The 15385-nt window shown below is 43.0% G+C and overlaps 2 protein-coding genes across 7 annotated transcripts in view; both read left to right on the top strand.

Annotated features, from left to right (window-relative positions):
- Positions 1–4632, top strand: part of map7d2b (MAP7 domain containing 2b) — a 25989-nt gene extending 21357 nt beyond the window's left edge. The window contains exons 12-16 of the mRNA XM_076291409.1: positions 603–650; positions 888–942; positions 2009–2153; positions 2665–2922; positions 3060–4632. Coding sequence (XP_076147524.1) covers positions 603–650; positions 888–942; positions 2009–2153; positions 2665–2914 — 498 coding nt within the window. The 3' untranslated portion in view covers positions 2915–2922; positions 3060–4632. The remainder of the gene's footprint in view (positions 1–602; positions 651–887; positions 943–2008; positions 2154–2664; positions 2923–3059) is intronic.
- Positions 4633–5222: 590 nt separating this feature from the next.
- On the top strand, positions 5223–15062 carry LOC143130850 (BCLAF1 and THRAP3 family member 3). 6 transcript variants are annotated; one of them, XM_076290083.1, is made up of 11 exons: positions 5223–5416; positions 6541–6587; positions 6692–7318; positions 8030–8728; positions 12464–12633; positions 12747–12843; positions 12961–13021; positions 13328–13458; positions 13677–13785; positions 14248–14362; positions 14594–15062. In XM_076290083.1, the coding sequence occupies exons 2-11, from the start codon at positions 6547–6549 to the stop codon at positions 14605–14607; spliced, it is 2064 nt and encodes a 687-aa protein (XP_076146198.1). In that variant the 5' UTR covers positions 5223–5416; positions 6541–6546; the 3' UTR covers positions 14608–15062. The 6 variants fall into 6 exon arrangements, with proteins under 6 accessions (XP_076146198.1, XP_076146201.1, XP_076146200.1 ...); XM_076290086.1 differs by lacking the exon at positions 6541–6587 and having other exon boundaries at positions 5223–5322; XM_076290085.1 differs by lacking the exon at positions 6541–6587.
- Positions 15063–15385: the final 323 nt, after the last annotated feature.

Here is a 15385-nt window from a genome sequence, read left to right as displayed (position 1 = left end):
AAGAGACTGCAGTGGATGAAGTATCTCATGTCTTTCAACACATTCCACCACACACTGGTTATCCACACACACACACACAGCCTCTCAGTGCTCATTATAGTAGACAGCTCAGCTGCCGAGGCACTAAATATTTAACACATTTATTTGACACGTCCGGGTGCTGCAGAGGATGTGGGAGCAGATCTTCCACGTCTCAATCAGGTCGTACAACGTTTCCACAACGCTTCCACAACGCTTCCACGTCTCTATCAGGTCGTACAACGCTTCCACAACACTTCCACAACGCTTCCACAGCGCTTCCACAACGCTTCCATGTCTCTATCAGGTCGTACAACGCTTCCACAACGCTTCCATGTCTCTATAAGGTCGTACAACACTTCCACGGTCTCACACGGAGTTCAGTTCACATCCTGATAATCGGCTGTCATGTAAAATGTTTGTTACAACTGTTCTTATGACCGTACATTTGGGATATGAACTTTGCAGAGATGCAAAGCTGGCTCAGTGAAATAAAACAGTGCACTGCTCATCACTGTACTGTCCATTGCTGAAAGAGTGACCTTTCCTCGTTTATTTTGATTACTGTGCTGTTTCCCTCGTAGAGGATCGAGGAGATCATGAAGAGGACACGGAAAAGCGAAGAACCAAAGGTAAATAAGAACCAAAAACAAATAAGAACCAAGGGTGTCCTGGATGAGAACGCAGGTAATACTGCGGTGGTGCATTGGTGGGGTCTCATTGGTGGGTTTTCATTGGTGGGTTTTCATTGGTGGGTTTTCATTGGTGGGGTCTCATTGGTGGGTTCTCATTGGTGGGGTTCTCATTGGTGGGCAGCCATTAATCAGACGCTGGTGCGCCGTTTATTCGTTTCTTTTGCGTTTGCTCAGAAAGAAGACGTGCTGGTGGAGTCGCCATCCCCTGAGACGGCACAGGAGTGCAGAGGTATGCTGAGAGGTTAAATAGAGGTTAATTATCTGTTTCATAACGGGACGGCAGACTTTGACACACATACTGTTTCGTCTGCCCCCCCCCTCTCTCTCTCTCTCTTTTTCTCTCTCTCTCTCCCACACACACATACACACACACACACACGAATGCACGCGCGCACACACACACACACACACACATGTACACATAACACAGGGAGCCACAGGGCAACACAAACACATCAAGGATGATGGACTCTCTACTTGTCTGTCATAGTTTTATTATAAGGATTATCACTACCAACCCCACACAACATACAATAAAGTAAGCATGCAGACACACACACACGCACACACACACAAACTTACAGAGGCACACATCCCACACACACACACACACAAACCTATAGAGGCACACCCCACACATACACACACACACACAAACACATAAACCTATAGAGGCACACCCCACACATACACACACACACACACACACATAAACCTATAGAGGAACACCCCACACATACACACACACACACACACACACACACACACACACACACACACACACACACACACACACACACACAGCTATAGAGGCACACCCCACATACACATACACATACACACACAGACACACACACACACTCACACACACACACACACACACACACACAACTATAGAGCCCCCCCCCACACACACACACACAGACACACACACACAGCTATAGAGTCACACCCCACACACACACACAGTCAGGAGTGTCTGCAGAGTGACTCAGCATGCGAGAAGTCTTTGTGACTTTATGAGAACAGCTCCACTGTGTGGTACGATGGGAAACTTGCTCTTATAGCTTGGAGCATATTTTTCAAATAGGTCTGTCAAAGTCGCTGCTAAATCATGATAAAACTGACTCACGTAGTCTCTGGTAACCGTCTTGTTTTTAAATTCTACATGCAATCATCAGAATGTTCATGTTTTTCTTTGAACGGTGCAGGGATTAAGCTGTTTTTAATGCATTAAGACAAGATCCAAATTTGGCCATTACTAAGTTCAGTTTCTACTGTGACTGAATCCACAGACCTCAAACAGGCCAGCGTGGGTCAGCGGCAGAGCCCAGAGCCCCTGGGCGCAGTGGAGTCTCCCCTCATCAGCCTGCAGCCCCTGGAGGCCAAGAGCTGTGGGGCCGACGACCTCTCTGATGGCGTCCAGTCTATGGACGTCAGGTAACCAGACCCACCACATCGTCATTCCTGAGTCACCTCCATTTTGTCTGATTGTTCTGTGTTCAGCTATTCAAACATTTTCGAAATGAGGAGAGATTAAGTCAGTTGAATTTACGTTGCACATTAGAAAGAATGCCATCTCATTGCATATGGTAGCTATATGGCTCTCGCGTGGGGCTATATTCAGCTCAGTAGTTACCTATTTCAAATCAGCTCCAGAGAGTCGATTGAATTCAGTAATGGTACTGATTTTTTTTGCCAATCGTTATCATAGTCTGCGCCAATACAATTCCTGATGGATTCAAGTTTCCCAGGAGGACTGATTTGAGAGTGACTGAATTTAGCCCCAAAGCCATGTTGCATGACACTGTGTGTCACATGGTTACTTACTTGTGGGATACCTCTCTTTTGCCGTATCCTACATGTGCCCCCAACCCTTCACCAACCCCTGCCCCCCCCCCCCTCCTCCTCACCTCCCCCTCCGCCCCCCCCCCCCCCCACCCCCCCACAGCCCTGTATCACGAGATGAGCTCGTCTCTGTAGCAGACTACTCCCCTGTCCTCGAGGCTCCCCAGAATAGCATGAGCAATGCCAAGGCACTGGAGGACCTGCTGGAGATTACAGGCCAAGACGCCTACCCCAGTCTCCCCTCCTCCGCTACGCTCGGGGACCTCAATAAGAACCTGATTGAGGGCTTCAGCAGGCCCGGGGCTGACTCTCAGCTGATCCAGAGCTCCGCCTCTGACAAGCTTGGCGTCTAAGTAACCAGGTGATAAAAAAACAACACATTCACAGTAGCTGTCATGACTCTGTACTGTTTGTCTCCCCCTCATTCCTGAGTGGCTGTCTGTCTGGGCGTTGTTGAAGGTTTGATCGTTGTGAATATTCCTCCCGCTGTGTCCACAGGGTGTGTCGGTGACTCTTGGCCAGTGGAAGAAGAGGAGGAACTGTATCAGCCAATCAGCTTCACCTCTCCAACCTGCAGGAAAACCACCACTCCTCGCCCCCAAGCCTCTCAGATGCAAACGCGGAGAGCAAACACTGAATGTTATCTACCGTTAACTCACTCTGACAGAACACACTTCAACATACACTATACTGTACACATCTTGTGCACAAAGACCAACGTGCAATATACACAAAAGCATACACACAAGCTCAAACACAAAAACGCTTTGCCTCTCTGTCAGAGCAGTTCTATTTCAGATTACTCTACGACATATGCTGCCTGTGCAGTTCAATGTAATATATTGTAGCAACTCTATATTCACCTCCTCCTCCCTAGCGTTTGATAGAGGAGCCCGCCATTTAGTCCTGTAGCAGTTCAACATTTCTTTTGATGTATTACGCTGTCTTGAGAGTATTCTGACCAGCAGTCTTGCAGTGCACTGTAGAAGTGATTTTGTGTAATTTTGCGTCTCAATGGTGTGTTGTATCATATGGCTCGAGAAAACTTTACTGTATGATCATGAATTGCATTTCTGATCACAATCAAGGCTATGTAGACTAATAAGTATGCAAAATGCAAGCATACAGTGAATAAAACTATAACATAATACACTATTACACCATGTCACATCATTGTAAATAACAACAACAACAACAAAATGAGAATTGAAAGGCCATGATTTGTGCAGTTAGAAATTGTCTTTTGTATAGACATAAAAAAAAACTGTGAATGGCTCCTCGATCCCTTTTTGTTTTCAGACTCTGTCACTGAACTGTGAAACCAACGTCTGTGGTTTGAACACTGTAAAAAGTTGCACTGTATTATCCTCTGTCCCGTTGCTCATGGTTGCTTTATATTTTGCTGTAAACGCTGCTCTTGCTGATCATGACTCTAGCCTCGGCTCGGGGAGATCATGGAGCAAAGTCGGTTATGCAAAAGAGTGTACGGCATTGAAAGACTCTGCAAGTACATCTGCAAAACCCTACAAATGTACAAATGTGCCTCGTAGAGTGCCACAAATGAAAAGGTTCACAATGTGTAAAGAAAAACCACCATCACCATTACTTACCTTGTAAAGACTGCCCTGTTGTCCATGTTGTGCTATGCAGGATGTCAGGGCGCAGCATGTGTGCTTTGTGCAGTTTTTCATTTACTGGTGAAGTCCTTAAGAAACAGGTGGCAGATTCAAATAAAATGTTTATAGTATGACATATTCCTCCAGATGTAAATTGTTTAGGACCAATCAGGGTGGAATTCCCTGTCATAGAAAGAGTGAACCGCTGTGTCACGGGCTGCAAAGGTAGATTGACTGTCTGCTGTGTCTGTCGGTGTGTCTCTCCGACACCTGTCTTCATCTGATCACAATCCCCTCTGTTCCCGCCCAATCATCCTACTGTTGACATGCTAAGAATTCTCCTCATCAGTTTTACTGTGAAATATGATAGAGGGAAAAAAACATTTTATCTTGAATATTGGAAAGTAAAACTTGGTTCATTTCTGCTTTGTGGAATATGTAGACACACGCATGGAGCTTCAGCACTGGGGGAGAGCATTAATAAAACACTGATTGGTCATACTTTGTCTTGTTTCATTTGTGACTTAAAATTAATTGATGGATGGAGAAAATACATAAAATAAATAAATATCTAATATTAGCCTAACTACTGAACCTCATAAAGCCGATTGTGGCAACGGTTTTGGCCTACTTGTTGAATAGGACAGTTCCTGGTAGGCTATTTTACTGCTAAGGAATTCTAGAAAGGAGCAGAAAACTTGAGAATGCAGATGTGTTTTGTGACAGAAAGCAAAAGAATACCATACAAGTAGACCTGTCTTAGGATGTTTTACTATTTGCATGAAAATAGGCTACAAGACCTTGAAAACTCAGTATAACATTAGACAACACAGGCTAGCGTATTTCTTTGTTGATCCTAAACAAATTTCAGTAGGCATACGTTTTTCATGGGTAAGTGTGTGCTGTATTATATATTATATATTATTACATACTGTAAAAAGAAGAAGACAAACAAAATCGGTGCAGTGAAACATACTGACTGTTGGGGCGCTGTAGTAAATACAATGTACATTTTTGCACCGGAAGTGTGTCAGGGCTGAAAAGACGGAAGCTTCTTGAGCTAAACGTTAACTCGGCCGAGCAAGGAAACTCTGAAATTGTTGTCTGAAAGACTATTTAATATTAGCGTATTATTGGATTATATAGTAAGTATGTATTATTTTTAAATCTTTCAAGTGACTGGTATTTTTGGTGGACATATCTTCCTGAAGGAAGATAGCGAGCTATCTACGCGCCAAGGTAAATATGTCCTGCCTCATTCTGTTAGCAAGGTCTGGCAATTATCACCACTTTTGTTCGGAACGTTTTTTAACACTTCAAAATAACATTTGCTAAATGAACCTTACATTTTTCAGTAGCCATAGGTGTGTAGATTTGAACAAAATCTAGTTTGGTTCTTAACGGGAGCATTTACTGCCTGAAATATCCGATTTTGTTTACCACGCTCGGAGTTATAGTGCTGGCCTGATGGGTCGCCTATTTACGCCGTTTCAACGGCACATGAACGGTTAGACCGAGAATTCTCGTCATGAAATTAAAATTCCACTGGCGCTCCAAGCGAATGTGTACACGCAGCCTTACAACACTGTTTACAGCTCTATGAGTCACGGTAAAATGTAATTTTTGGTACATAGCTAATTTAGCTACACCTATGGTGTGGATGCTTGCGTTTCTTTAGGAATCCGCCGTCTTGGTTTGTATAGAAATGGATATTAAGCATGATATTAAGTGACACATACACGCAAGACGGCGGAAATAAGGGACCGACGGGAATAGGGGGAGTTCCGAGATAGCAAGGATAATATAGGGGTGGTTGTGCGACACTTGATGCATAATTTTATCCAAACCAATCTAGCTTCAGAGATCGAGTCTTAGTTGTCTTTTCTATCGATAGTATGTCACGAGTATTGTAAAACACGTTTTTGACGTTGTGGTGTTTTACGTTTGTAGTAGACCCATGTTGCTGCATGGCATTACTGAATGCTGCATGAAATGTGTGTGATTGTTTACGAAAATAGAGCCACGTGCTTTGTCAAACTGTCTCATTATGATGAACAATTTCACTAATATCAAAGATCCTTTCTCAACCGTTTCTGCTAATATTAAACCTATGACTTTAGCTTGACCACCACCACTACATGCAGCACTCGTTCTGTCATGATGAGTGCACTTCTCAAATGCTGTTAGGTTTGTCCATGTCTTGGGTTTCCGCTTTCCGGTTGGATTACTTCAGTTTGATCACCACACCACATGATCCATCATTAAACTGTCCTTTGTTAATTTGTTATTATTGCTATTCATGATGCAAACTGATAAGAACATAATCTATATTTCAAAGTCGTAACATTGTCTTGTGGTTTAAGGTGCAAATGTCACGACCACGTTCAAGATCACCCATTAATTCCTACAGGTAGCAACGATTAATTAATGTGTAACATAAATGTATTCATTTAATACCCTTATTATTTACCCACTAAGTTGACATAACTTAATAAATGTTTTACATTTGAACAGAAACACTGCAATGTATAGAAGGAGTCCTGGAAGACGAGATGAGAGATCTTTTTCAGACCAGTATGTCCCTGGTCCACCACGGAGGGTTCCTGAGATGCATGGCCCCCCTCATTGGAATGATGCACGCATGTCAAGGGAAGGACCGCCGAACGAATGGGGTCGGTTCAACAAAGAGTTCATGCCACAAGGCGACAGAAGACCACAGTCACCAGAGGAGTATAAGCCCAGACGTTCGCCCCCTGAGTATTTGAATCGTCAGAGAAGCCCCCTCAGGCCACCACCTTTGGGATATGCAGAGCGAAGAAGGTTATCTCCAAAAGTCTTTGACGAAATGCAAGGCCATTCTCCCCGACGGCTTCCCAAAGAAAGACAACCATCACCGGCGTTGGCTTTTGACCATCACCACAGACGCCCATCCCCCGACTGGGCCAGAAACGAGCATGGCGTTGGGCACCATGAACGGCAGGAGGGTGGTCCAGGCAGAGGCCAGAGGGGATCCCGAGGAGCCAGCCCCAGAGAAAGATCATTTAATCGGTCACAAGAGAGGAGGCCGGATCGGTTGGAGCATGGAAATTACCCTGTGCAAAACAACGAGCATTACCATGCCAGGAGCCCCTTTTCAGATAGGTACAGGAAGAGTAATATCACCATATCATTAAATGACCTATCGGAAGGCCACAGTCTCAGCGCAGGAGACGAGGAGACAAGAAGACTGATGGCCATCCCATAGAAGACAACTGAAAGCAGTGCCCATACCCAAAATCTTCCGCACATCTCTGTTCTTCTCATTGTGTATCATCAACTATACTTACTTATTTTAACTTGGCTGACGCTTTTATCCAAAGCATCTTAGATATGTAAATTATTACAAGGGCCAGTCTCCCCCAGAGCTAGGAGTTAAGTGCCTCGCTCAAGGGCACAATGATGGCAGCTGGGAATTGAACCCACAACTTTTTCTGGCTACTACATGCTAGTCCACCTTAGCCACTACACTACCGCCCCATTTATACCTTTTGTGAATGAATTATCAATTTTATGTCCACTATAATACAATGGTTAATTTAAAATTTGATTTCAGTGCTTCAGTGTATATTTGAATTGTTGTCTTTTAGCTTTAGTTTTAATTTGGCATTGTGCAAAAGTAGCCTACAGTACCTGCCACAATACATCCCTTATGAAATAGCTTCATTTTTGCGCTGTAATCAGTTAGTCATGTGGTAAGTATGCTGTAGGATGAATAGTTACAGATTGTATAACTTAGGGTTAGTAGGTATCCAAACGATTTAAATCCTTACGTCTTATGCATTGAACATTATTGCCTGCTCTATGTCAACACAGGTTACAACCCAAGAGGTCAGACTTTAGAGACCATCGCCCGGATAAAAGATCCAGAGATATGGGTCATTACGAGGAGCACAGTGGCCCTCAGAAGCCCTACAGCCGAAGTCCAGGCCGTGCACCTGTCATTGTAGAGCACGACCATGGTATCTCCCAGCATGGAGCAATGAACAGAGGTGGAGAAGGAGACAGAAGAGACCATGTCCAACATGCAGGACCTCCACAGGACAGACACCGGAGGGAGCCAAGACATGATGCCCGAGAGTCACCAAGGATGGAGCCTCCCCCTAAGAGGAGGAGAAGTCCTCCTTCTCCTCCTCCTCCTCCTCCTCCTCATCATCATCATCCTCATCCTCCTCCCAATGTTCGAGCAAGGCAAAAGCAGCCATTAGAAGATCATGATCTACCACATCAATTCCAGGAACGGCACACTGGTGCACCGGCTCTGGATGTGGATTTGAGGCCAGACAGAGTGGACCATGGAAACTACTCAGGCCCAGCAAAGTGGGAACAGCAAAGGCCAGATGTCAAACAACAAAGAGGCAATACCGGACAGGAGATTGCTCCGCCAAGGCCATTGTTTCAGCACAGGAATCTAAACGTGAACAGAGAGACGCCCACAGTGCCAAGAGTTGATACGAGCGAACGAGAAACCCTCAAGATCAAGGTGGACATGAATCGCCCCACGGGTCAAGACAGGTATGGTCTTGTCATTTCCAACACTATCAGGTATGGTTGAAAGTTCATGCTTCCTTTCTAAATCATGCTCTGCCCACAATCCTGTGTAAAAGGATTCTTCTCAAATTCAGAAGACTTATCGTGAGGCACAGGATGAACAATTGAAGTGGACTGAAGTCACTGAATGGCGGAAACGTACTTCTCTATGGCAAAGCAGATCCAGTCATAATCCAAAGAAAATCATCACTATCCTCCTCATCATATTTCAAGGAAGTCATCAAGAAAACACAGAGTCATATTCCCTCTTGTCACGGCAGAGTGTAACCCTATAGGTTTTTCGCAAAAAGAAACGAAGAGATGGTGAATAACTGATGATGTCTTGAAGTGAAGTCACATTTCATGTGAATGAAGTCATTCTGAACTGCAAACAAATACTACAGAGGACATGCCACTGAGAAGACTAGGAATACGCTATGGACTTGATGGAAAATATTATGACCACAGCAGACTTATCAAGAACGCCAGATGTAAAGTATGGATTGGAGAATGCGGTAGAGGTTAAAGGAAATTAAGCCCACCCTTTGAATATGTAAACACGTCTTTAGCAAGCTCTACATTCTAACAAGACATTGTAAATGGACATGACCAAGAATGAGCTCCACTTTTTTTTTTACCTGACATGAATTTCTTACAGTGGTGGGTGATGTGACGTCCATATTTGATGAATGAATGACGGCCAAGTCAGTCTGATTAACAGGAAATGAGAAGAAGATGGATGCAGACACAGAAGCAGTGGGAACAGTATTCCAACCCAGATTGTCCATGAGACTGAATATCTTTGGCCTCCCTGTGTGGAACTTGTATGGTTTTATGAAAAGCCCTTTCTGCATTTCACTCACCATGATGCAGTTCACTCAAGAAGAAGGAACAAGTATGATTGTGTAAGGCACTGCTTCATTTTTTGGAGGACCTAAACCAGTACTGCACACCACTTTTCAGCAGATCGAGAGTTTCTGTATCAGCTGGGGAATCAATATACTCTCGTCACTCTGAAACCCACCATATGCAGAGTCTTTGATTGCTCACTCTCCATTCTCAACAAGTGTTAAGGCATTTGAGCAATATTTGTGTCCATGGTGAATAAGGAATTTCTTGGACACCAGTTGAACTTGAGACCACGATCAGTCTGGATTTCTGACATGACAAGGTATTTTAGAGGATGAAATGGACTTCCCATGAGAGTGGTCAAGTTTAAATGCTCTTTTGAAATAGGGCTGTTTCCCGCCCACCTCTTTTTCCGCACTGGTTTTGCAAGGGAGATGTGTCCACCAAAATGCCAGCACTTACCTAAAATATAGAAAACATATGTATATATTTATTTTTTAAATGTAAGCCTATTTTTATTTTGTTTTATCCTTGGTAGTTTGCCTTGGCTTAAGGTAAGTCAGCATGTTATTTTTGCCATCAAGACACCAGGTGGTGGTATTCTCATTCAGTTTGATGCCAATGATAATCATCTACAGTAGGCGAATGGATTTCTCCTGAGGCAAAGGTTTGCCCAACCATTTCTGCAGTTATACATCAACTAAGTGACAAGAATGCCTCCCAAATGTATGCAAGAAGAATTGCAGAAAAATTGCAAATGCTTGTGCTTTTTCGAAAGAGGCCATTATCCATTTTGAGTACAAGGCCAATCCATCCGTAGACTTGGAGACTTGACCTGTTCATCTTTTTGGACCAGAGTGACTCGTGGCTATTGACAGTTGCCAATGGTGCTTCTCTTTCTATGGATTATGAAACCTGGCTGGGAGAGTTGAAAGTCTGTCGAGACTTAATCTGATTTCTGTACAGAGCGGTGCATATCTGAAATTTCTTCAAGAAAGTCTTCAAGAGTTGGAACTGAACTGCAGAATAATCTCACTCCAACAGCTGTTAATGTCCCATACAGAACCACTACATCAATACAAGTCCTGAGGGTGAAACTATAACTGGATTGTCAACTGGAGATTAGTAAAGCACAACATTTTCAACACGATATCAAGATGGACACTACTGTAGCAGAAGAAAATGTTGCTTCCGTTTGACAACTTTGAGTGAAAGACAAAAATACTATAGTTGCGAGTGTCGGTGGATGTTTTTGATATTGGCTCCACTCTATTCACCCAAAAATAAAACCAACGGGACTGTAAAGTAGTATGAAGACTTGCCCCTGGGCTCTATACAGATTTTTCCATTTACTCCATGGTTTCAGACGCCCTCACTTAAAATGAAATCATGCTGTGGCACTAAAGCAGGAATGTTGTTTCTGGGTGCACCCATTTTGTCCTGCATTTTAACAGTCTAGAGGAAGAAGTCAAGACCGGATGCACCAGGTTCTTGACCAGCATTCAAAAATCAGAAGAGGAGTTCAACTGGGATAATGTAAGTTCTGTGGATAAGTTACTGCAGCAATATTTTCCAGTCTCTGCACATAAAGCATGGTGAGCTCAGCCTGCTGAAAGAGTGCATTTTACCTGGTTTGAGACTAGGACTTCTAAGGCAAGGCATTAGGAACAGCGTAGAAACCACACCAGCCCGACTTGCCACAACGCCAATATGTCAACTTCTTTCACCTCTGAGAAACAACAGAGGAGGAACACATCTGAGTTTCTCCCCCTCATTCTTCTGGGCTTCAGAAGAACCATACGGCTGAAAAACTACTGGATTACGGGAGAAACATACATGACCTGTAAATGTGACCAGCATCATCGACACGAACACTGCAGGTTTCAGGATTCATCATGGCATTTCTGTGGAAGCTTCTGATCTGGTGGCAACCAAAGACCAGGTGGCTCAGATCCCACCAGCTCATCAGCAGTTCAGAGGAGAAAGTCTTAAAGATCCACACTTGGACGTTAGGAGTTTTAAGGATGCACACTTGGACGCTAAGAGTTTGAGATCAGTGCTCTGGCTGGTCTGTCTACGAGGAGTACAGTTACATTTCAGTGGAATCCAAAGTTCCAAAAACCAAAGGATTATCTAAAGAAAACCCCACTGAGGAGGAACAAGGATCCAGAACGCTCTGTGGATGGATTTGTACAATGGGCAAAATTGGAAGGGAAGCATGATCTTTCACCTGCCTTTGCCCAGGAGGGGGAAATAAGCATTGAAATCTCAAAAGCATTAAAACCATCCTACTACACATTTCTTGAACCCATACTTCTATGTCATCTGTTCCTTTAAAAATCTGTCTCCATGCAATCTTACATTTTATTTAGACATAAGACATGCATTATCTATATGCTGATACTTTTAATGTACCAAAAACATTCATAGAGCCACAAATACCACTGCCGAGCCTTATTTCCCCTGAGAAGGTTTTCTCCATTTCTGTGTTTCTCTTGCTGGCTAGGACTATGTTGCTAGGATATAAGACTATGTTGCTAGGAAATATATTTAGATCACTGTCTGATTTAAGCACACTGATATTTTTCTACTCTGGTAAGTTCATCCTGCAGACCTTGGTAAGCAAGCAGTTCAAACATAACAGGCTGACTCTCTTGTCAGACCAACCTTTTCTATGTTGAAACTTAAGGCTACTTCAGATAATGATCATTATGACTCCATAGCTTTAGATTATTATCATATTTCTCCGTCCACCTGCTTGATCATTAAAGATTTCAGACTGGAGGCTGTAGTTTTTTGGATGCACACCCAACTTAGTGCTCTAGAGGCCCAATGTCACTTCCTGCTTCAACTTAATTTCTGTACCAGCAGCTCTTCTGGCCACAACTCCGACAGACAGCTGTCTTTGGACCTCGTCAATGTGGGTCGACAACGACTGGACTTCTTGCCTATGCTGGAGCATTCCGGGACCTTCAGGGAGACCCAAGTGCACACTGGGACTTTTGCCCAGGAGATAATCACTTTGGTCCATCAAGTCAAAGGTTACTTTCTCAATTCATTTGTTTACTGGGAATACCGAGAAAACCAACACAATAGCACAACCCATAGAAGTCACTGCTGTCTTTAGATCTTGCTGCTCTTTTTGTCTCTCCAGAAATGTACTTTAAAGGTGAAAATGTCACCCTGAACCATCGCTTCTCCAGTGTTATGACTGCTACTCCAGAGGAGGATGAAGAGCCTGCCATGGACAGGTGAGGGTTGTTCGTTGTTCTCTGGCCTTTTTGTAGTTTTGTGCCGTGCGAGAAGGTACGTCCATTCATTTTTATTCAAGGTTATATCTAACGTTATTGATGTTTCGTCTTTTGCAGAAGGATAAAAGTTTCTGTACCCGATACGATGCCAATTTTCTCAAAGATTGAGAACATGCAGGTAAGATAGCAGAGATCTCAAAATGTGCGTGAAAACTGACCTACTATGTGGAGCTATGGATCTCTCCCTATTCATTTTAATTGGAGCCTGATCTTGTTAGTCCAAAATAATGGTCCAGAGTCGTTACCAAAACAGCTGCCTATTGGCAACTGGCGAGACTTGATTGCATCTCATCCAAATAAAATCTAATATCTATGAATTTGAGTATTTAAGAAGCTTGTGTTGTCTTGAGTGTATTTCACTGCTTAATGAGACACCTCCATCCCCTGCTAGATTGGTCATAACTCCTTTGATTATCTTTGACAGGCACAGAAAAGGCCGCAGACCTGCGATCCTAGTGACCTTCGTTATGACCTTGAGAGGCGAAGACAGGAACGTCTAGAGGGTGTGAAGGTCACCATTTCTGGTGCCAGCTTCTCTCAAGCTACGCCTGAAAGGTTTGTATAGTATGGCTTAAAATATGTGCATACTTGTGTCCACCCAGTGGTTGTAATCGTGCTAACATACCCAAGAGACTTCAACTTCTTACTACCATATATTACCACTACCATATATTTTCAGTTTTATAATAAACTGCAAGCTACTTTGAACTACTTTACCAAGCTATTTTTGTTTTGTTTAAACTATCTTAACTCATCTTCTCCTTTCTTTCCAGTGTGGAAACTGAGCCTGTGTTTGAGGAGGATGAGAGGCTGGGTGTTGAAGAGGACGGCCGCTGGGCTGAGGAGGACCCAGAGGGTCGGAGGGAGTGGAGTGGTCAAATGGTAAGGTTCATGTGTCTGGAATATTCCAGTAGATCACTATGTTTATACTCATAAACACAAAGAGTTATGAATAGGTTGATGAATTGTGTGGTGGCTCTTGTCACTTGAGTGGTAGAATGCAAAAGAGCTTTACAATGTGCTTTACAAAGTTTACAAACAATAGAACAATGAATGTCATTTTAGTATCCAATAGCAATTTAATGGTTTCAGTTATCATAGTATATTTTACACAATGTAAAGGGACATGTGCAGGAACCTCTGCATACGCACCAGAACGTTTTTGTTCTCACCAGAAACTCACCAGAAACAGGGGCCATGAGACAAATTTGAGCTTCTACTATCTGTACCCGATAGTTTCTTATGCTCACCAGAAACATATATAATATTTTTTTGCACTTTTCCCTTTCGGGACTCAATACTTTTACAAGTGTTTCTCACATCTCTTGTGCACCTACATGACAGCCTGACATGCGTCAGAGATTGCCTGGACCAAACCGGCGGAACTTCAAGCGCAGGTTTAACCGCCCTGGGGCTCAGCCCGGCCCCAACCGGCGTCAGTATCACAACAATGCCAACGGTTCGTACTGCTTAAACTGCCTTATGATAACCAAACAAACCTTTAACAAGGAGGTCCGGCTGTTGCACTGTCATGTTCAGCTCTGTTCTAACCACACAGAGATGTATTGTATGTGCTTTGCGGTCAGTATCGTAAAACATCACATTTTATCAAGTTTATTAAACAGTAACGGTTTTCAATTTCGGGTTTGCCAAGGATGTCTAAAACTGATCAACTTGTCTGTTCCTTAAGGCGCCAACTGGTAAACAGTAGACTCGAGAGGGGTGCCAGTGTGTGGAGAAAGGAGAGCACCTGGTTCCACTGCCGCTTTCTTAAGAGGGAAATGGAACAGTGGAACACCGGAACATAGAACGTGAAACCGCTCTCTGTTCTGAGCATCACATCAATTCAAAGAAATCCTCATGTTGTGAACATAGTTCAGCTCTGTGTGACCTTTTTAATCAAACAGACTTGAAGGACCTACTGTAAATACCCTGTGTCATGTGTTGTGCTTGTTTTATTGTCTTTCATAGTTTGTGATTAATGTAGAGAAAATAACATTTATTTGTCCAAGTATGATTTAAAGATTGATCAATACTTACTAATCTTTTCTAATGCTACAGGTTATATTGTTTTAAGGACACTGAAAATATAAAAATTATTTGTTTGTTTATTTTTTGCCTTGATGTGTCCCATCGAATAAACCAGTTCTTTCCTCTGGCGTAATCTTCTGTGATTCAGCTGCTCTTGAGCTTTTAGGATTGGAATCCTAGGCTCCCCCAGAATATAATTTGAAGGTTTTAAAGGGCTGCTATTGAAAAGGCCTGAGACCTGTTTGGGTTGAACTTGACTAGATTCAAGTCCCCTTTACTTTGGTCAGACTCAAGTGTTTTTATGTTTTTTGATAAAACTTGAAGACGTAATAAGCTCAGACAAGTCGTGTATGGTTAGAAATTATTTTATTAGGTTTTTTACATGTAATAAAAACAAGATTTAAAGTTTTACAAAGCTCAGAGATGGTTTACAAACCATAACTAAAGTCTT

This window comes from Alosa pseudoharengus, unplaced genomic scaffold (genome assembly GCF_046254945.1).
Source record: "Alosa pseudoharengus isolate Yale_2024_CS ecotype anadromous, Long Island Sound unplaced genomic scaffold, YU_APseudo_1.1 YU_APseudo_1.1_scf_18, whole genome shotgun sequence".
NCBI classification, from domain to species: Eukaryota; Metazoa; Chordata; class Actinopteri; order Clupeiformes; family Clupeidae; genus Alosa; species Alosa pseudoharengus.
This window is presented reverse-complemented; position numbering and strand designations above follow the sequence as displayed.

What these genes read in the sequence shown, in the direction of transcription:
- LOC143130850 (XM_076290083.1), top strand. Translation starts at nt 6,547, where the DNA reads ATGTCACGACCACGTTCAAGATCACCCATTAATTCCTACAG. An exon ending in CGCCCCACGGGTCAAGACAG is followed by an intron (nt 8,729 to 12,463) that starts GTATGGTCTTGT and finishes CTGTACCAGCAG; the next exon opens with CTCTTCTGGCCACAACTCCG. An exon ending in GAAGAGCCTGCCATGGACAG is followed by an intron (nt 12,844 to 12,960) that starts GTGAGGGTTGTT and finishes CGTCTTTTGCAG; the next exon opens with AAGGATAAAAGTTTCTGTAC.